Source organism: Aulostomus chinensis, chromosome 21, assembly GCF_037954235.1.
Source record: "Aulostomus chinensis isolate RoL2024-O1b breed Wild chromosome 21, RoL_Achi_v1.0, whole genome shotgun sequence".
Taxonomy (NCBI): Eukaryota; Metazoa; Chordata; class Actinopteri; order Syngnathiformes; family Aulostomidae; genus Aulostomus; species Aulostomus chinensis.
The window spans coordinates 15,099,799-15,122,020 of NC_141340.1; the positions used below are offsets into that span (position 1 = coordinate 15,099,799).

Sequence of the window (22,222 nt, forward strand, 5' to 3'; positions counted from 1 at the left end):
GCAGTGGTCAGCACTGTCGCCTCACAGCAAGAAGGTTCTGGGTTTGAGTCCCGGCTCCAGCACAGGATCTTTCTGTGTGAGTCTCCATGTTCTCCCTGTTCCTGTGTGGGTTCTCTCTGGTACTCCAGCTTCCTCCCACAGTCCAAAGACATCAAGAGGGGACGAGGCTGATTGATACTCTAAATTGACCGTAGGTGTGACTGTGAGTGTGAATGGTTGTCTGTCTCTGTGTGTTGGTCCTGTGATGGACTGGCGACCCGTCCAGGGTGAACCCCGCCTCTCGCCCAAAAGCCACCGGGTTGGCTCCAGCCCCCCCATGATGAGCAGAAGAAAATGGATGGATGGAAGAATGACGTCAATGTAATGAATGTCACAGAACACAAATTGCTGTCTAATCTGGATTACACACAACACGACTGATTGGCATCAGTGGGTCCCATATAAAAAGATTATTCACCAGAAGAGACTGTGTAGTCACCAACCTGCGAGGCGAGGTTTATTGTAATTTTTTATAGTGAAGTTTTGTAGTTGTCCAAGAGAAAAAAACAAGGTATCCAAGTGTTGACTTTGCTGACTCGCAGCAATTCATTCAGTCAGAAGAAACTGAAAAGACACGATTGGGTTGCTGTCATTTATGATTTATAATGATCGAGCCAACAAAGACAAACAAGAACATCCATGCTCACACATCATTATGAACATGACCTGGGTCTTAGGCAGCACGGTGGTGCGGTGGTCAGCACTGTCACCTCACAGCAAGAGGGTTCCAGGTTCGAGTTCCGGCTCAAGCACAAGATCTTTCTGTGTGAGTCTCCATGTTCTCCGGTTCCTGTGTGGGTTCTCTCTGGTACTCCAGCTTCCTCCCACAGTCCAAAGACATCAAGAGGGGACGAGGCTGATTGATACTCTAAATTGACTGTAGGTGTGACTGTGAGTGTGAATGGTTGTCTGTCTCTATGTGTTGGCCCTGTGATGGACTGGTGACCTGTCCAGGGTGAACCCCGCCTCTCGCCCGAAAGAAGCTTGGATAGGCTCCAGCCGCCCCGTGACCCTTAACAGGATAAGTGGTAGAAAATGAATGGATGGATTGAATGGATGGCCTGGGTCTCCATCAAAATGTGTCATACAGCATCATATATGTGTCTCCCATACATGCAGTCCCTGCTTCCATGTATACTCCATGTACAAATCTGCGCCAGTCTTCAGACTCGTTTTCTCAGAAGTGTCAAAAACATGACTTTGTCCTGAATTGTTACAGTGTTACTGGTAGCTTAGCTGCATGTTCAGTCGTTCAAATGTATTGAAATATGCACTGAAAGTGACTTTTTAACAGATAAATGCTCACTGGGTAACCTAATGTTTATTGATCCATCTTCCAAAATACTTTATCGGTGGTAATTTGGGGTTACATTTATCTTCAGGTGTTTTTTTGTATGTGTTTTGTTTTGGGTGTTGTTTGTTGCGATTGATTGGTCTCTGTGTGCATATTTGACTCTGTGGTTTTACAACATCAGTTGTAATGATTTGTTTGGTCATTTTTTGTTTGTTTTTAAAATGTAATTTATTTTCATAGTTTTTATTGCTATATTGTTGGTGGGGGGGTTGGGGAAAAAAACGAATGTACAATTGTATAATTAATTTCCCTTTGTAAGTATCAGTTTAAAAAGAAATATATATTTATAACCCTGAATGAATTTAACAGACAGCTCATCAATGTGTCTCCTCCACCGCTCTGCTACCACAGACTGGGAAGCTCGCATTGACAGCCACGGCAGAGTTTTCTACGTGGACCACGTCAACCGGACCACAACCTGGCAGAGACCGAGTCACAGCAGCAAGTGTAACCATGGTATCCCCCGATCAGGATCCACCCAGCAGATGGAGCAACTCAACAGGAGGTCGGAGTTGGGGTTCCTGTCTTGATAAACGTTCACAGAGAATGAGATGACGATGACTCGGGGGTAGAAAAGTGTGTTCGTCCAGTACTTGAGTGCGGGGCTGGTAGAGTGTAGCTCTTCAATATTCCCTGGGTGAACTACAGCGCGCCAACAACAAGGGCAGCAGTTTCAGGAGATATGGAGCTGTTTGATATTTGATGGAAGGACTGAACTACCAGGGGATGGAGTACATCCCGTTAAACAAAATCATATTCAAACAACAGGAGAGACATCGTCTACTGGGCACAATTTATATGTAGATACTGTATGGGACTATTATTAATATGTAAAATACAGATTATTAAATTAAATCTAAATTGTTAAAAGCATTTGTTTCATAAAGGTAAACATGATTGGGCAGATTTAGACTCAGAGAAGAGGAAATGGAAGATGCCAGCCATGAAAACTGCCGGTCCCTCACTCCTATGAGATTTGCACATCTCACAATTTCCAGAGCAATCGTGCGATGCGCATCTCAAAGGTGGCTTCAATCTGTCATCCGCTGCTGTAACACACTGAGGAGCCTGTCGTGGAGACAAATTTCTAAAGACACATGAGAATCAAAAGTCTTAAATTTGATGAGGAAAGATCAGCTGATCACATTTAGAAGTGGGAAGAATGATTTGAATTGGAAAAAGAACTCAGACCATCAGCCTGTCTTTGCAGTTCCAAATATATCATGGAAAATGTGTATATCATCCATTCATCATTTAAAATCTGACTACGCTGACACAGTTGTATTCTCTTAATTACTGCAGGTACCAGAGCATCCAGAGAACTATGGCCACTGAGGAGGAGAATGGTGGTCCGAGGTTAGAGCGGAGCAGCAGTACCGAGACAGACCCTGACCCTCCTCAGACAGGTACGGTTCACCTAGACCTTTTCACAAAGAAGTCATCCCTGTGCGTCTTTGTCGAACATCCGGTCCGTCTAAGACATAAATACAGTAGTAGTTGTAGATTGAATAGAACCAACGTACCTGTTGTTCGTCTCCAGGCCCCGCCTCCCCCCTCAGTAACCAGAAGATCGGCCATCTCCTTCAGTCGCCTGCGGTCAAGTTCATCACACACCCAGAATTCTTCACTGTGTTGCACAGCAATTACGTGAGTGCTACAAACCCCTTACACCTTCCTCCCCCCAGACTGTAATGTGTAGAGGTGGCCAGTGGGTGGTGCTGTGCAGTGAGTAACCTTCACTCCCGGGCACCTAAAGACACCGGTGACTGGCCCGAGTGGCCATGGGCTCCAGCATGTCTACCTTCTATACTGGTGGTGTGAGATTGAGTCCAGTGGTGACCCTTGCTCCCACAGTGCAGGTCCACTGCTTCACAATCACCTTTTGTACATGAAGGAAAAATAAAAAGGGTCACAAATCTATATTACATGATCTATGGAGCAGGGTTTTCTATTGCTGTGGGCAACAGGACGGAATGCAACCGCCATGAAACTTTAATTTCCACATAGCGTTATTTACTCAAACCCAAATTTGCATTTCAACAAAATAAGGAAGGAAAGAAAGAAATACAAACTTAAGTTTAAGTCAGAATTATCAAATAGCTATCTAGAGGGATTAAGGATGATACTCTAAAGTGAACTGGGTGTGCACAAAAGAAAAAGCTTATGGGAAACTAACTGCTTACCAGCACCCGCGCCTAATGTGATGATGGAGAAAGAGTTAGTAAAAGGGTGTAGGGTTTAATTAGGGAGTGAAGAGTTGAACCAGATCAGGTGAGTCAAATGAGTGAAGACAGGATGAGGAGAACCAGTCAGTGCTGGTGAAGGGAAGGAAAGGAAGTCAGGCAAGTCAAGAAAAAGTGTGAAAATAGAGGAACCTTCACTTCATGATCCACAAATGAAGAGATTTTGACATGCACTTGCAATTTGGGGTACTCACATGTTCTGATCCGCGCAGGAACAAATGGAATATTGATGAAGGCGGTATTTGAGGATCATTGTAGGGCCAGTTAATTATGAGATCATGGTGTTTGATGCAATGCTCTCGACACTCGGAGACTAATTCACACTCATCAGAGATCAAACCAGCATTATGTCTGTAACGAGTAGATGATCTCTCCCTCCAGTCAGCCTACCGGATGTTCACCAGCAGCAGCTGTGTGAAACACATGATCCTGAAAGTGCGTCGGGATGCTAAAAACTTTGAGCGCTACCAACATAACCGGGATCTGGTGGTCTTCCTCAACAAGTTTGCAGATACTCAGCTTGAGCTGCCGCGAGGGTGGGAGATCAAGACTGACCCTCAGGGCAAGGTAGGACATACCGAACCTTAACATATCCCTCTTATCTGCTGCTGCCAGCCCAGGAAGTCTTTTTGAGTTGTCTTTTGTTCTGTCTTCCAGTCTTTCTTTGTAGACCACAACAGTCGAGCCACAACCTTTATCGATCCACGCATCCCTCTACAGAATGGCTGTCTACCGGGCCACCTCGCCCACAGGCAACACCTACAGAGACTACGCAGCTACAGTGCTGGAGAGGTATACACACACACACACACACACACACACACACTCACTATGAAACATCAGCGCACAGTTACAGGGTAATAAGAGCCGAATCCACATACAGTAGCTTAATCTAGCTAACGGACAACTCCAGCATGACTCGAGTTTTCCTGGGTCACACTTGGTGACTGTTTGTTTTCTGGAGTGTCAGCAGGAAAATGATGAGTCTGGCTCCTGCCTGTGAATCTGAGTTTTTCAAATCTTTGAAAAATGAGCAATGGGCAGGAAAGGCCCCCAACCAGAGCATCTTCCTGTTTGGAATTCTTATTAACCATTCAGTGTCTCTTGAATGTAATGATGCAAGTCAACCAGGGCAGAATGAGACAGTTGAAGGAGGAGGGATCTTTGCTGATATCCCATCTGGATTTGGGAAAATCAGCAAAAGACAGCTGAGAGATTTGTATTCTGCTGTTGCTGTCTTTCACTCTGAAGAAGAATGTTAAGTACAAACCACACAAGTGTTCCTTGGTTCACAAGAAACTGAAAAAAAACATCAGTTGTTCCCTTGCAGTGGTGATGCTAGAGGCACCCACAGATAGGGAGTGATGCTAAATTAAGTTTGACTTCTCCTAAAAGGGATGAAGGTATATCTCATTGTTAACCGCTGCAGGAGTCATCTGAATGATCTGGCGATGTGGGGCTGTTTTTGATGTCGGTTCTGACCACAGTAAGGCACGGCCTCACTGTTTGACTGCAACCAGGCTGGTGGACACCGGTTCGTGTCTGAGCCAATAGCCTTAGATAGTGAACCATGCGGCATGGCTCAGAGGTTGAGTGGCTGTCTAGCAAGCGAAAGGGTCTCTGGTTCGATCCTCGATTGTGACCATGTCCAAGTATCCTTGGGCAAGATACCGAGCCCCTAATTGCTCCTGATGCCCCTGCGACAGACCTGTCCAGGGTGAACCCTGCCTCTCAGCCAATGTCAGCTTCAGCCCCCCACGCCCCATAACAGATTAGCGGTATAGAAAATGGAGGGATGGATGTAGGGAGGGTGAACCAAGTTGAGGTGAGCTGCTGGCTCAGATGTCTGAGGCGGTTAACTGTGAGATGTGAGGTCTTGCCAGCGGGATCCCTACTCTTGATCAGTGGGATTTGTGTGGGCCTCCCGTGTGCTTTGGCTCCTTGTGAAACTCCTCGCTGTCAGGTGATTAGATGCAGCTAAGGACTCCACATGTGACAGAGGAAGCATATGGTGGTCTGCTGTGCGGTTTGTTTTCATAGATCCAAAGTTTTACTTGGGAAGTGACGAGCTCCTCTTCCAGGACCTGTTTTGTACATGTGTAACAACTGATGAGGAAGCTTGTCTCCATAGCTAAGATGTCCTGTTGGTGTTTCTCCCCAGGCCTCAGACGTGTCCCGGACCCGTGGTGCTTCTCTGATGGCTCGGCCTGGAAACAGTCTGGTTGCTGCCATTAGAAGCCAGCATCACACTGACTCGCCGCAGCTGACGGCTCCATGTAGGCACCGTCATAATACCTCACGCATATTGAAAACAGTCTCAGTTGCATTTGTTGTTTCAAGCTAACTCACTAGCAGGAGTTGACATTTGTGGGACGGGGAGACCTGACCAGATGAGGGTTAGGGTGTGGGGTGAATACAGCTTTCACAGGGTCTCTTTCTTCTGGAAAAAGTAACAAAAGATGCATTGTGTTTGACATTGTGTTTGGAATTTGTCCAGTGTGACAAAGACAATGCTTCTGAAAAGATATTTATTAATACTGAACCTTAAACTTTGGTCACGTTTTGGTTATTCGGGTTAAGAAACTTCAAACATCTTGTCCTGTACATTCTCTGTGCATAAAGCCTGCAAGGTAATGAGGATAGCGTGAGATCCCAGTGCTACACAAGGAAACTGAAACGAAGTGGATGGATGGATGGATGGATGGATGGGTGAATGGAGAGCTCACATTCCTTACATGTAAATCCAGATAACTGTAGCCCAGTTCGACCTGCTGGCTGTTGAGAGGCGTCTCGTGAATGTTATCACCATGTAGGATCCATTTGAAACTTTTCTTTGACTGCAGCGATGAGTTCACTGTACGTGGAAATACTGTGTAGGTCAGGAGTTCAAGGAGTTCTTGTGGAGATGATGAAAAGGGAAGTGTGTCTCATGTTCTCTCCGTTTCTATCTCTCTCACTAGCTTACAATGACAAGATTGTAGCTTTCCTTCGACAGCTGAACATATTCGACATGTTGCAGGAGAAACAACCCAGCCTGAGCAGAAACCACGCTCTCAGGTATGCGCCTTTAATTATGGCTCACTTAAGTTGCTATGTATCAATGTATAGGGTGAGTTCTTGGTTCACAATCCTGTCAAAAAAAAAAAACGATGCAATCCCAATCTCTGCTTTTGTGCTTTGAGATGAGCAGTTTTGACATTTTATTTAATATCATCACCTCAGCGTTCCACCGGATGAGTGACCTAAAATCTCCTCTGTTAGAAGACATTAATGTACGTGATATTTGTGATCCCCTTGCAGGAAGCTGAAAGATTCTCATTCGTCTGTACTTTTAGGGAGAAGATCCACTACATCCGTTCAGAGGGAACCCAGGGTGTGGAGAAGCTGTCCTGTGATGCAGACCTGGTAATCCTTTTGAGGTGAAGACCACCACATCTATCCAACCTGACATATAGTTCATCCTAAAGCATCATCAAGACACCCACCTTAGCTTGGACCAGTGTAAAAGAAAATATATTTTATGGGTTTTGCCTTTTTGCCTTTTTTTGCAGTTTATTTGAAGAGGAGATAATGTCCTATGTTCCGCCTCACCCCATCCACCCTGGCTTCAGCTTCTCCCCTCGCTGTTCCCCAGCCTCCTCGCCACAGAACTCTCCCGGTAGGTCCTTCAAACTTCCCACCAACAACCAGACTGCTCTTGTTAAGGGTTCCCGACACACATACCTACACAACATAGACCAACGCACTCAGTAGAGAAAGTCTGACGAGGAGAGTTGACATGAGTGCATTAGAAATGGAACAAAAGTAGCAGGTAAAGAGCCTTACACAGAGTTCTGGGATTCACATCCTCTCCAAAATGTCATGGGCTCCTTCTTGACCAATTTTACGCCCCCCCCCCCCCCCCCCCGCGCGCACACACACACACACACACACACACACACACCTGATATCATGAAAATTGGATGATGTACTGAGCAATAAGTCCTCGCTTCTTGTTTATGTGGCGCCACACGTGACACCTGTGCCATCCTGAGGTAAACACATCACCTCTAATTTAAAAAATAAATAGAATTTAAAAACTATGACAGGGTAACAATTTTCTTAAAAATATGAGCTGTTTTAACATTATGAGTAACTACATGGCGGCACGGTGGTGCAGTGGTCAGCACTGTCGCCTCACAGCAAGAAGGTTCTGGGTTCGAGTCCCGGCTCCAGCACAGGATCTTTCTGTGTGGAGTCTCCATGTTCTCCCTGTTCCTGCGTGGGTTCTCTCTGGTACTCCAGCTTCCTCCCACAGTCCAAAGACATCAAGAGGGGACGAGGCTGATTGATACTCTAAATTGACTGTAGGTGTGACTGTGAGTGTGAATGAATGTCTGTCTCTATGTGTTGGTCCTGTGATGGACTGGTGTCCTGTCCAGGGTGAACCCCGCCTCTCGCCTGAAGGCTGCTGGGATAGGCTCCACCCCCTCCTCCCCCCACGATCCTTAACAGGATAAGCAGAAGAAAATGGATGGATGGATGGATGGATGGATAACCCCGATGTTAGTTTTACAGATTACTCATCGTTTCACAATGTTGGGAATTCCATCAATCTGGGCCGTCCTCAGTGCCTCAGGCGTAGCTGCGAGGGTGAGGTCAAGTAACGAAGCCCAATGATATCTGAATCTTCAGGTCTGAAATCCATTCTGTTAAGAGTCACACAAGACACATTCAGAATGTAAAGACGCCTCCACGCATTTGTTGACCGCTGATACAGGGCCATCAGGAGCAATTAGGGGCTCAGTGTCTCGCTCCAGGACACTTGGACATGGTCACCGGGGGAAGTGAGGATGGAACCAGCAACCTTTTGTTTGCTAGATGGCCACTCTACCTACAATGCTACAAGCCATGCAGGCCCTTTATTACATCAAAATGTATATGAAATATGATCAAAGGGTCAAGGCAATACCCAGATCTGTATTATTATTTTTAACAAGGTAAAATAAGATGTCAAAGATGAAACATTGTGCTTCTACAGATCTCATTCTCTCTCAAATGTGAAGGAACATGTTTTTTTTTGGTGCAGGCCAACGGAAAAATATCCCCTCATTTGAACGTAATATTCAGTGTAAATGAAAGGCAAAATAGCCTTTTTCACTATAATCACGAGTCATATTCGCCATGTTGTTCAGCTTTTACTGAAGTGATGGAAGTAATGTTACTGATCTTGTTACATTTAAAACGACTCGCAGCACCAAACCAGGGACTCGTCCCTCAGGGTCCATGGTTGGTCCCCCCATGGTCGGGGTGGCCGGGAGCTCAGCGACACCTCATTCAAACTCCAAGGCTTGGTCCTGTCTGTGAGACCCCCCAACACTTTACAGAACAAACACACACACACACACACACACACACACACACACACACACACACACACACACAGTCTGCTCTGTTGGCTGAAACTGATTCTAAGTGATGTCACACTTCTATTTTAGAATTTATGGGTGCTATTCTAAGCATGGGGAAAGCTGGTGCTCAGTCTCTGCAAGCATCAGTGCTCGTTTCAAGCTGGCACAAATGATGTCTTCACACCAACCGCCCTCGCCCTTCAACGAACTAATGAGCCTGCACTCCACCTGCATCGACAGGTGTTTATGCATGTAAATGAGGCTGGTCTGGTGCAACCATGGCGCTTTGCTGTAATGGAACAGAAAACATTTGGGCCATGGACCAAGGAGAGGCTGGTCAATGGTGGTACATGTGAAGTGCAATTTACAGGACGCATCAATCAGACAAGCAGACGTGCGGCATTGAAATGCGGTTCTATTGATGCCTGAAAACATGGAAACACTGGCTGCCACCTCCTCCCGGGCCTTTTTGAATGAATGCCTGCTGCTACCTCATATAAACGTAAAACGTACACACACCTTCACCTGGTTTCAGGGAGGTCTTCTCTTCAGATGAGAAGGGGTGGGCTGTAAAGGGATTGACACGAGGATCTCTGATTGGTTTAGTGATGTCACGCCTGAGTCATTTCTATTGATAATTAGGTGTCTAATGACTGCTCTTTCAACTGTGGTTTAACCTCTGATTGCACGGCCTCTAAATACCCAACTGAAGATGAGCACGGCCCGAGCAGACGCAACACTTACACCACCATCTGTCAGCTGCCCGGTGCCATGAATCACTTAAAATAAGGCCTTGTGGTTTGTGTGTCCTCGTCAGGATGGTCCCCATCTCTTAATCTCACGCTCACAGAATGACTCTCTACTTTTAAATCAGTTACTTTTGTGTAAACTTTTATTATTTTCGGACATGTGTTCCGTGTACAGGCTTGCAGAGAGCCAGAGCTCCAGCTCCATATCGCCGTGACTTTGAAGCCAAACTGAGAAACTTCTACAGGAAGCTAGAAGCAAAGGGCTATGGCCAGGGACCAGGCAAGATCAAGTAAGACAACTGCACTTGTCAAAAAAAATCTTCCATCCAATAAAATAGAAAGATCAACAGATGAACTGATGAATAACAACTGTCGTAAATCTGATTCATCAATATCACACTCCTAAGCTTAGATTTGGCGGAAGTACATTTTGCTTTGTGTGTATTGTCTTTCATTTCAAAAAGAACCATTATTTCATGCAACTTTCAGCTTTAATAAATGGTGGAATTTTTGACATTGGCATTCAAGTTCTTAAAAATGATCTTATTGAAAAAAACATTATTATTATTATTCATCAAAATGTACATTTATGTTCAGAATATTTTTGGAACGTTACTTCCATTTGTGAAGTGAATTATTTTGCATCGTGTATGGGGACAAGTGGATGGCTACCATTGAAAACAATGAATCACGGGGAAAAAAGGGTAATATTTCTGTGCGTTTGGGAGACATTCATACACTCACATCCTCCTTTCTGACAGAGTTCCAGTGATAAGCTGTCTGGGTTATTGCAGGTTGATGATCAGGAGAGAGCACCTCCTGGAGGGAACCTTCAACCAGGTGATGGCGTACTCCCGCAAAGAACTGCAGAGGAACAAACTCTACGTCACTTTCCTGGGAGAGGAGGGGTGAGACACACACCCGTGATCACTCATTCACACTACATCGTTGGAGCAGCGGGTGTGTGTTGGTCTCACAAGGTTTTGAAATCAAAATCAGATAAATCTGCCCTGTTTTTAGTCTTTTTCACAAAATCCCGCAAAATCCTGCTCCAGATTCTTTGATGAAAGTAGAAATGTTCTCTGTCCTCAGATTTTAAGTCTCGTTCTTCAAACGTGAGTTGTGACATAAATTCATACAATACTCAGATTCATTCAAACCATTTACGGAAACTTCAACCCTTCATTTCACAAACTCAAAGCCTGGATGGACTGTAGTGAAGCAAAACACAGCTTGTGTGATCGTGTATGGAGCTTTTAATGAGACTCAGAGGTCAGGTCGCATTTTTGGGATTTGAATGTGGTCATATTTATTTTTCATGGAAAATTGTTGTTATGAATATAACATTTATTATCTTCGTTTCTGATGTGAAGTTTCTTGTCTGTCTGTTTGAATTTTCCACAGTCGTACCAGTGACAGTTTTCACGTAAACAATAAATGGACTCAGTTTATGTAGCGCTAGTCTACTGAAAGCGATTTACAGTATCATCTCATTCACGCACGCACGCACACACACACACACATGGTGGAGCTGCCATGCAAGGCACCAACCTGCTCATCAGGAGCAATTAGGAGTTCAGTATCTTGCTCAAGGACACTTCGACATGGTCACCGGGGGTGAGGATCGAACCAGCGACCCTTCGGTTGCTAGACCGCCACTCTACCTCTGAGCCACGTCACCCAATGTGTGCATTCGGGAAGAACTCACACCGAATTATTAGCCAACTCTTCTTTTTTTTTGGCATTCTTAGCTCTTTGGGGCAACCCTCTGTGCTCTACCTTCACAGCACCACTAGACCATCACAGTCTCCTTTTCTTATTAATAAGAAAAAAGCCTAAGTTTGCTCTGTTAATTGGCCCACAGGGATATTCATTTATTTGAAGTCTAAATATTATTCAAACCAAATGCATAAAACCGTCTGCTCTGTCTGTCTTGTCTTGTCATCTCAGGTTAGATTACAGCGGCCCCTCCAGAGAGTTCTTCTTCCTTTTGTCCCAGGAGTTGTTCAACCCCTACTACGGCCTGTTTGAATACTCGGCCAACGACACGTACACCGTTCAGATCAGCCCCATGTCAGCGTTTGTTGAGAACCATCTGGAGTGGTAAGTAGCCATGAAGGTCTGCAGATAACAACCCTCTGTGGTTGCAGCCTCTGCTGCAATAATGGCGGGGGGGGGGGTCACAAGAAGATAAATAATCAATATCTAACTTTGACGCCGACAGAGTCTGGCTTTCATCAGCTACAGGCTCTTTTTAACCAAAATTTTGGAAAAACTGCAACTCCTGAATAAACCCTGGTGTCCTAGGTTATCTGTGGATGTGATGGAGCAGTGAGGAGCTTGAGATGTGTGGTTATCAAGTCGCAGATACATCAATAAAACTGCCTGTTTTTTTCTCAATTGCTGCATGAAACAAGCATTATGCATTTTGGTGAAATGTAAAACAGGCAAAAGGAGGTCATGTAAAGTTCAATAAAAATGTGAGCTTGAAGAATGCTGCGCTCCATCCAAATGGATCTTTTATGTTGTTATGTGGACTAATGGAGTCATAAATGTTGTGCGTAGGTTCCGTTTCAGTGGTCGTATCCTGGGCCTGGCTCTGATCCATCAGTACCTGCTGGATGCATTCTTCACCCGACCTTTCTACAAGGCGCTGCTCAGACTGTCAGTTCACACATCCTCCTTGCATCATCATCAGTTTAAGATTACATCCTCGAGAAAAGTGATTTCAAATGTGCATCTTAAATCATTTCACTTTTAGATTCTGGCTCCAGTTTGCATGAGTTCATAACCGTAGTAAAAGTCTCATTGTCAGTGAGCTTAAAGCTTGTCGCTGAGCCTTGCCAGGCTCTTCCTCCATAGCAACAGTGACTTAAGGCTCATCGCCACTAAATAAAGTGAAAGAGTAAAAAAAAAGATGATTATAAAGAAATAACTCCTGTTCATATATCAGTTCATATTCTGATGCACCAGATGGTGAGACTGGAGAGTGAAGACAGTAGTTTGTTTGACGCTCTCATTCTAAAGCAATGGTAGGTGGACACCTTAGTAATTGCTTTTCCTCTGAGGAGATTTGGGATTTCTTTTTTTTATATCTCCACAAATCACAAAACATCGATTCTGATCATTTTCTGACAGGCGTTGAGAAATATAATAACAAACCGGTGCAGAAGAACCTTCAGAGGATCAATAGGAAAAAAAATAGTAATGTTTTATGTCTGAATGCCGCTGAAGTGGAGGTTTCTGGCTCAGAGGATGAGAAAACAAACGGTCTGGTGTCTTTCATCCAATTTTATGTGATTTGTTTATGAAGTAAACTCATAAAATGGAAACAAGGCTTGCCATGATTCAGATACGCTCCAGTGCTGTTTCCTGTTGTGACCACGTTGTCAATCAATCAGCTTCACTGTTGACCAAAAACCTTTTACGTCAGGCACTCTTTGCCAGTCAGCGACTGGGATTTGTCAATTATGATTAAAACATTTTTGATGCTTTTGACAAAAGACAAAACTATGTTAAGAACTAGTTTGATCAGTTTTGATGATTTCTAACTGTTTTTCTCAGTGATAATCAAGAGGCAGGTTACAGTTAGTTTTGGTTACTTTTTTACAGTGTTTCAGGATCTAATAACTCAGGGTGTGTGTGTGTGTGTGTGTGTGTGTGTGTGTGTGTGTGGGTCGTAGGCCAACGGACTTGTCTGACCTGGAGTATCTGGATGAGGAGTTCCATCAGTCCCTGCAGTGGATGAAAGACAACGACATCACAGCCATCCTGGACCTCACCTTCACGGTCAATGAGGAGGTCTTTGGGCAGGTGTGTATGCGCCATCTTGTGCGTACGATGTTGTGCAGGCCTGGATTCTGAGGTCGGGGTTGAGGTTATTCAACCTCGACCTCTGAGGATGTCTTTTTCTTTTTTGGAAGGCAACCTTTCTATCCCAAACAGGAAGCCGAACAGTGTTGTTCATCGTGTAACACTTAAAACCTATTTGTCTGGTTATGTTTTATAATAACTGTTTGAGTTATTATTTGACGTGAGCAGCTGGTAAACATGATGGTGCCACACCACACCCCAAATGCTCGGTCTTGCACGTCACTCACCACCAGTTGTAGGTAACATTGACGGCTACACAGCAGCATGCTGAGGGATGTCACCGTAGCATCTTATTTCATCTTATCTTATCTTATCTTAAATTAATTTAACTTACCAGGTGACAGAGCGGGAGCTGAAGTCAGGTGGCGCCAACCTACAGGTGACCGAGAAGAACAAGAAGGATTATATCGAGCGAATGGCCAAGTGGAGGGTAGAGAGGGGAGTTGTGCAACAGACAGAGGCGCTGGTCAGAGGCTTCTATGAGGTAAACACAACAATATTTGAGCTCTTTGATGATAAATAACATACAGCATACATGCATTCACGTGTGAATACTCCATGTTTTGTCCCAGGTGGTGGACTCCAGGCTGGTGTCTGTGTTTGATGCCAGGGAGCTGGAGCTGGTGATCGCTGGGACGGTAGAGATTGACCTCAGTGACTGGAGGAGCAACACAGAGTACAGAGGAGGTCCGCATGTGCATAAAACTGTGCTTAAATTTGTCTCAAACTGGTCGAAGAATTTGAATCACAATGTATGAAATGGTGAAGGAAAAAGTTATGCTAAAGGAAAAAAAGAATTGATATGTTTTGTTTGTTGACAGTTTTGTAAAACCAGAACTTTGTCTCTGGCACAGTGTGTGTGTGTGAGTGTGTGTGTGTGTGTGTGTGTGTGTGTGTGTGTGTGTGTGTTGAGGAGCAAACTAATACAATATGGTGCATACATCTCTTCCTGTGTCCACTCGGTGACGCTAGAGAACATATGCTGCTATATATCGTGAAAAAACAAGGGGTTATTTGGATATAAATCAAATATTTCTTCAATCAGGCTTTCTTCCTGTAACCACTTGGTGGCGCTACAATGTAGGTTTGGTTTGTAAATGTCATCAGACCTGCAAATCCAAATTGGCCGCCTCGCTGCGGTAATCCTGCCTCACGAAAACCCTCAGTCTTCGTCATCGTCATAGTCATCCATGACTGAGTTCTGATGAGATCTCTTTGGTCCTGTACATCAATGATGTTGACTTGACCTTCCTGCTGTGTCAACTGCTTGTTACCCACCAGGTTACCATGACGGTCACATCGTGATGCGGTGGTTCTGGGCCACTGTGGAGCGTTTTAACAATGAGCAGCGTCTCCGCCTGCTGCAGTTCGTCACCGGGACGTCCAGTGTGCCCTATGAAGGCTTCGCTGCCCTGCGGGGATCCAACGGCCTCAGACGCTTCTGCATCGAGAAGTGGGGCAAAGTTACCGCCCTTCCTAGGTACTCGACCCCCCCCCCCCCCCCACATCACCTCATGATCTCTTCATTCCACCTCTCGGACACATCACCACATGTTGATTTCTCTGCTTTCTTATTCTTATTCTCACCCCTGAACTCGTCAGTGGGTCCTTTTATAAACACAAACTGTAACTTCTTAGCACTCACGTGTGCAGTCCTTCAAATACATTTGGTTTGAGAACCGACTTTACTAAAAGGCGTAAAGGTGTCTCTTCAACAGTTGTAACGATGATTTTTATTTATTGTTTCGTTATTTTAGCTCAGAAACATCTCGCTGTAAGAGACACTGCTGCAGGTTAATAGCTTGGTGATATATGGAGTTATGTAAGAATGACACTCTGCCATATCATATCACGCAACAAAAGGATATTGGTGGTTTTTAAGATATTATTGAGGGAAAAAAATACACATTTAGGCGTGTAATGATCTCCTGTGCATTTTGTAACCAAGGACATGAAGATGTATGAGCATGATGATCGGTGTCTGTACTCGTGAATGTGTTCATCTATTTTTAATTGTGTTACGTTGCTCGTGTTTTCTTTCAATCTATTGTGGTGTTTTCTGTGTATGGTGGTGCAGAGTCCATCCATCCATCCATCCATTTTCTTCCGCTTATCCTTTTAAGGGTCGCGGGGGGGGGGGGGGGGGTGGAGCCTATCCCAGCAGTTTTCGACCTCCGTACTATAATACGGCTGCTGGTCTCCTTCTCTCTCAGGGCTCATACCTGCTTCAACCGTCTGGACCTGCCTCCGTACCCGTCCTACACCATGCTGTATGACAAACTGCTGACGGCTGTGGAGGAAACCAGCACGTTTGGTCTGGAGTGAGACAGACAAGCACCACTCACGCTCCTCCTCACACAGGCTGAGCCACTGGAGAGGAAAGCTCATCCTGGATTGTGTCAACTCCTCCACCAACAAAGACAACGGTCCTGTGGATTTGTGTAAATCACTGTCATGGTACTATGTGTCACTTTACTATCATGGGATAATACACACACACACACACACACACAAACCAATATTGTATTTATTATTATTATTGTGATTTTATGTTGAGCAGAACTGCTCATCAGACTAAATGGCATCACACTAACAGTGTACATAGGAGAAAAGGCTGTGTAGTGTGTGTCTGTGTGTGTCTGTGTGTATGTGTGTGTCTTTGTATGGAAGTTTATGTCTGCCATCAGGTCTGTAAGTCAAATCACTTGGTGACTTATCACCACCATGGAGCGGTGGACAGTCGCTGCAGCCTGAACCAAGAAGGAAGCCAGCGTTGTAACACAGACACACAGAAACACACACACACACACACACACACACTCACACACAGAAACACACACACACAATGAAGAGTCTATTGTCACTTAAGGGACTCAGAGAAGACAGGCATCCATCCACAAGCATGTTTTCATTGGTTGACACATCTGACCTGAGCGAGAGGAAGCAACGTGACCTTTTCATGTGACTATCATTTGACCCATGTTAAGTAAAAGGGTTTGTTAAATTTTCATTCAGTGTAGTGAGAAGCAGTTGGACCTGAATGGTCTCGGTGGCGGGACAACGGGTGCCCTGCTGGGTGTGGGAGCTGTTTAGTTTGAGCTTCCCTCCGTTTGCTCCTCCAGCCCAGCACCTGTCCTCTCTGCTCTGAATGTGCGAGCGGATGTTCATGTATTACAATCAAATCATTTCAATTTGCATGTATGGAAATACAATAATAGCACCTACTAACAAAAGCACTAACAGCAACAAGAGCCATTTACTAAGATGTAAAAGTAATGTTACAGAAGCATATAAATACGATGAAAACAAGAACTTTGCATAGAATCTATGACATCAGCAAAAAAGTCAAGGTTTAGATGTCTTGTTATGTTTTCAGTACGCTCACACAGACGTCTGTCACAATGCGATACTTTCCAACTAAAGAACAAAAATGTCCACATCTGTCAGTACAATCGATGGGTTCTTTCTCAGTTCCTCCAAGTGTCAGGAAAAGCAGGCCGACGTCCACCGGGGGAGCGTGTGCTTCACCACCCAGCAGATAAATCACTAATGTACAAAGGATTGACACTTTTACACTTTTTCTTGTTATGCAGTGGTGATTAATTTGATCAAAGTATTTTCAGTTGACACTATTGTGGAATACTTCATTGGTGTACACATACATGCAGGACATTGGAAAACCTCAGAATAATAATACTGCATGTCCCCGACACTTATCCTTCAATAGGCAGGTTTTCTATTGGGGAATTAAAGACTTGCCTACTAAAATACTTCAGCTCTGGTTCTGCTGATGAATACACGAGATCCCAGTGATCTATCTGCTGATGAATACACGAGATCCCAGAGATCTATCTGCTGATGAATACACGAGATCCCAGAGATCGAGTGAGGGAACCTGAAGCTGCAGCTTCTGTTTCTCGTCTCCAGCAGCTGGACATGGGGATTTCTGCTCCTCCTTTAAATTGGCTGCACTGTTACTGACAAACAGCTCGAACGGTGTGTCTAAGCTTACTTGCACTGCAATACTGTCAAAGACGATGATGTCACGTGTCATCTGACAAAGTAGCCATGAACTCCAACAAAAGGGCTACTGACTTTCCCTCTGTGCAGACTGTGGGAGATGATGTTGACCAAGGACCCAGGCAGATCTTTCAAGAAGGGGACAGTTTGTTTCCGGCTGGCTCAGGAGGAATGTAACCTGTCAGCCAGGGTGGTGCTGTTACTGTAAACCATCTCTGATCCTGCTTCTACTCTAATTCAAGTCTTCCACTTCTGAAGTTCTCGTGTGTGTGAACACTGGTGTTGTTTGCATGGAGCAGGTACTCCGAACCTTTACTGTCTCTTCTGAAAAACACTGATGCAAAGCAGGATCCAAGTCTCCAAAGACCTGGGCTCGTTAGTCTGGCTTCATGACCTCATCTTGGCCTTTTGGTACAAACTCTTGATGTGGGGGGAGGGGGCGGGGCTTGGATGAAGCATTGTAACATATGCAATAGCAAAGACCTCCAATCTCTTCATTCTATCATGTTCCTTCAGTGTGTGTCAGCAGTGTATCCTCGGACCTTTGTACCCAGCTCTAGTCCAGTCATGTGCTTCACGTGTGACCTGTGGGGTCACCTGACCTTCGCAACTGTTCCACTAACACTTCAAAACCCTGGTTGGACCGAGATCTTAACGGTTTTATGCACCACTGTTGAAAACACGGGCTGGTTTAGTAGATATCACCAAGGTTTAAAGAACAAGAACCTGGTCCATGTTGGGCCGTGAGCATCTGAAACAAAACCTTCGGATCACATCCACACATTGAGGAAGACACACATCAATACTCCGTTGTGTCCTAGAAAATTTGTCCTGTTTTTGCAGAAAAAAATATTCAATTACCACATTAAAATCCTTCAAATGCCACATGATCCTTCTCCCTCTTTAAAAAAATTCAAAATGTGTGAATGTGCAAAACAAAAAAAGGTATAACCTCTGTCTCTGACTTCACTCCAAGCCCACAAACTCTGCACATACACACACACACACACACACACACTCCACCTCACTCTCACACTCGTGTGCAGTGAAGCTCAAACAGCTCAACTGGAGGAGGAAGAAAAAACACATTTTTATCTTTACATGCTGTCGATCTTCATCGGTGTTCAAGCCCGTAACAGGTCTCATGGTTAAGGTCTTCCTTACAGCTCAAATTAATGTTGGGCTTTGTTAAACTTAATCCTGATCTCTTGCAGTTGTCTAACACTATCCATGCCTTAACCACTGTCTATTTGACTTTCACCTTCACTTTAACTACAACTGGCACAGGCAGGGTTGGGTCAGTGTTCACATAGGAAATAGTGGCTTCGGTTACAGTGATGATGGGCATTTATTCGTTCGTTTGCCTCCTTTTCTATCGGAAGCTTTCAAGCAAACTTGCCTGGCTGAATCTGACCGAGCGCGTATAAAGAGCAGAGGTGTTCACCGCGTCAGCTGAGAGGATTCGGCCGTAACTGAACTTTCCACACGTATTCACCATCGGCCGCCGGATGTCAGGCTTCTTTGTCCCGCGTATGATGAGAAATACAAATACACAGCTTCAGATTATATTTCATCTAAACAACATCCTGGTTGAATTTAATCAGAACCACTCTGGCAGTCAGACGACGAACCCTGCAGTCGTTCTTGGCAGTGCCGAGGTCTTGTCTGCACAACAAGCGATAGTAAAACGTTCATTATTTTGTAGATTCCCCGGATTTTTCCTTTTCTTTGCGACTGTTTTTTTGTTTTGTTTTTTTTACTGTTATTTATATTGTATTTATACGTAAATGGAAGTGCTGAAGCTTTCCTTGAATGTTGAGTTTGTTTGCAGTTTTTGGAGGAAAATATCAGTTTGCCTTCACTTTTGAAGCCTTTGCATTTTGATATTAATGTCTTTTCTATTATCGACGAAGCTCGCTGATTCTCTGTTGCTCAGTGCTCTCTTGGTGTTTTCGAATCCTTTCAACTGTGTTTCTCTTTTTCTATCAACTGCCTTTATTACTGAGGTTATTGTTGTTTTCGGGATCGTTCTATTTCCATGTCTCGGATGTCTTGAGTGTTCTACCGGAGCCGCATGTATCTAGTGAGTTCTATGTGCTTTTGGCAGTCTGTGACAACAAACGACATGCGTCAAGAAAATGCACGTCCAGCATTTGTTGACTTGAGTCTTGTTTTTACACAAGACCTTGTTGAATATATATTATAGATTTTGAAGACTGATATTTCTTGTGGAAAAAGACCATTCTTGCAATGACCTAACATAGAAATATTTAAATAAGCTTTTGGAGAAAAAAAATTAAGAGTCAGAATGTGTACAAAATGTTAAGGATGTGGCAAATGGTATCAGGTGTTTGGTATTAGTGTCTTTTTAAAATACGGATCTATTTTTATTTTTAAAAGGGGATTATCTGGAAACCTGGATGGATGGTGCTGGGAGGTCCGTGTAGATTATACAAATATGTACATAATATGTGGACAGTTACAGTTCTGAGAAGGGGCTGCTAATGACTCTGGCTGTGTTATCGCTTCAACATACCATACCACTGTCTGTGAATCTCAGTTAATGGTTCACTTGGTTATTTTGCTGCCTTTGTGTGACGATATTGTAAAGGCAGTGCTTGACACTGTTGTACAAAAATAAAAATGCAGTTTGTCAAAAATGGCTCTCGAAGTTTGCTTTTCCACATTTCTGGGCCGTAACCAGAGACCTTCATTGGTGGAGGTGTGTATTAACAGGTTTTAGCGGTGACTGAGGTCATTGTGCTGGGCCCTAAACACCTTAGAGACACCCTATCTAATGAGATAGGTACCCTGGATGGCATCACCTTGGCCCCCAGCACGACCGTAAGGAACCTAGGAGTTCTCTTCGATCGGGATCTGTCCTTAAACTCCCACATTAAGCAAATTTCTACGACTGCTTTCTTTCATCTACGTAACTTTGCTAAGATCAGACACATCCTGTCTCAAAAAGATGCAGAAAAACTAGTCCATGCCTTTGTCACTTCCAGGCTGGATTACTGCAACTCCCTCCCATCAGGCTGCACCAGCAGGTCCCTAAAGACTCTCCAGCTGGTCCAAAATGCTGCTGCCTGCATGTTGATGAGAACTAGTTGAAGAGACCATGTCTGTCCTGTACTGGCCTCTCTGCATGGCTCCCTGTCAAATTCAGAATAGAATTTAAAATTCTCCTTCTAACATACAAAGTCCTCAACAATCAGGTTCCTTCATACCTGACAGAGCTCATAGTCCCCTATTACCCAGCTGGAACCCTTCACTCCCAGGATGCAGGGTTACTGCTGGTTCCTAGAGTTCTAACAGTAGACTGGGAGCCAGAGCCTTCAGCTATCAGGCTCCCCTCCTGTGGAACCGTCTCCCAGTTTCAGTCCAGCATGCAGACACCCTCTCTACCTTTAAGAGCAGACTTAGGACCTTCCTTTTTGATCAGGCTTATAGTTGGGCTGCTTAGGCTGGCCCTTAGATATGCTGCTATAGGCTTAGGCTGCTGGGGGATCTCCCATGGTGCACTGGGCTTCTCTCTACTCCTGTATGTGTCATATATAAATCCTACTCATATGTGTTACCAACTTGTCTTCTGCTGAGCCTTCAGCCTCCCCTCATCCCACATCCCAGCCTCCCTGCTGGAAGAGGCTGCAGACCTGAAGAGGCTCAAGCTGCCACCCGTAGCTCCACCTGCTCACGTCCTCGTCTGTCCATCAGTCTCTTCCCTGTCTCTCCCTCTATTTCTCTGTCCCTCTCTTTCCTTCTGTATGTCTGTCTTCCTCCATTATCTGTCTTCCTCCATTATCTGTCTTTGTCTTTGTCTCTGCCCTGCTCTCCTGCTCTCTTTCCCTCCAAGCAGTCAAAGCAAAAGGCCGTCCCCACTGATCCTGGATCTGCTTGACGTTCCTGCCTGTTAAAGGAAGGTTTCATCACCACTGTTGCAGGATGTGCTGCTGATGGAGAGTTGTTGGGTGTAGATTCATTGAAGAAGTGAGGTACTGGACCTGCTCTACTTGAAGTGTCATGAGGGAACTTTTGTTGTGGTTTGGCGCCGTACAAATAAAACTGACCTGACTTGACGTTTAGTACAATCCTATAATAACTGAGTGCTCACTCCATAAATTTAATCTGTGAAAATAAAATCCCCAAAAAAGGACGATATTCATTCATAAAAAGATCAGCTGCTTTTGGATGTCTGCTACTCACTTCCCCAGCGTGCAGAGATTCGTTGGTGAATGTGGATTTTTACTTGATAAAAATCTTACTTATATGACATGGAGAGGAGAGAAAGGGAAATGTGTTCCCACCGATTCATCCAAGCCAGATCCATTGTATGGCATCTACATTTCAAAATAAAAAGAAATTAAGAGGGGCTGGAGCCTATCCCAGCTGGCATTGGGCGAGAGGCGGGGTTCACCCTGGACGGGTCACTAGTCAGTCGCTGAGCTGTCAGGAGCAATTAGGGGTTCAGTATCTTGCTCAGGGATACTTTGACATGTTCACCAAGGGAAGTGAGGATCAAACCTGCGACCCTTCAGCGGCTAGACGACCACT

The 22,222-nt window shown here is 44.6% G+C and overlaps 1 protein-coding gene across 3 annotated transcripts in view; it reads left to right on the plus strand.

Annotated features, from left to right (window-relative positions):
- Positions 1–20,295, plus strand: part of hecw1a (HECT, C2 and WW domain containing E3 ubiquitin protein ligase 1a) — a 55,871-nt gene extending 35,576 nt beyond the window's left edge. For all 3 annotated transcript variants that reach the window (XM_086190914.1, XM_086190916.1, XM_086190915.1), the window contains 18 exons: positions 1,745–1,898; positions 2,696–2,799; positions 2,934–3,040; positions 4,018–4,203; positions 4,294–4,428; positions 5,798–5,912; positions 6,597–6,693; positions 6,972–7,055; positions 7,188–7,294; positions 9,951–10,065; positions 10,570–10,683; positions 11,726–11,878; positions 12,341–12,439; positions 13,459–13,588; positions 13,986–14,132; positions 14,221–14,335; positions 14,930–15,128; positions 15,862–20,295. In XM_086190914.1, coding sequence (XP_086047040.1) covers positions 1,745–1,898; positions 2,696–2,799; positions 2,934–3,040; positions 4,018–4,203; positions 4,294–4,428; positions 5,798–5,912; positions 6,597–6,693; positions 6,972–7,055; positions 7,188–7,294; positions 9,951–10,065; positions 10,570–10,683; positions 11,726–11,878; positions 12,341–12,439; positions 13,459–13,588; positions 13,986–14,132; positions 14,221–14,335; positions 14,930–15,128; positions 15,862–15,973 — 2,273 coding nt within the window. In that variant the 3' untranslated portion in view covers positions 15,974–20,295. The remainder of the gene's footprint in view (positions 1–1,744; positions 1,899–2,695; positions 2,800–2,933; positions 3,041–4,017; positions 4,204–4,293; positions 4,429–5,797; positions 5,913–6,596; positions 6,694–6,971; positions 7,056–7,187; positions 7,295–9,950; positions 10,066–10,569; positions 10,684–11,725; positions 11,879–12,340; positions 12,440–13,458; positions 13,589–13,985; positions 14,133–14,220; positions 14,336–14,929; positions 15,129–15,861) is intronic.
- The last annotated feature ends 1,927 nt before the right edge of the window (positions 20,296–22,222 follow it).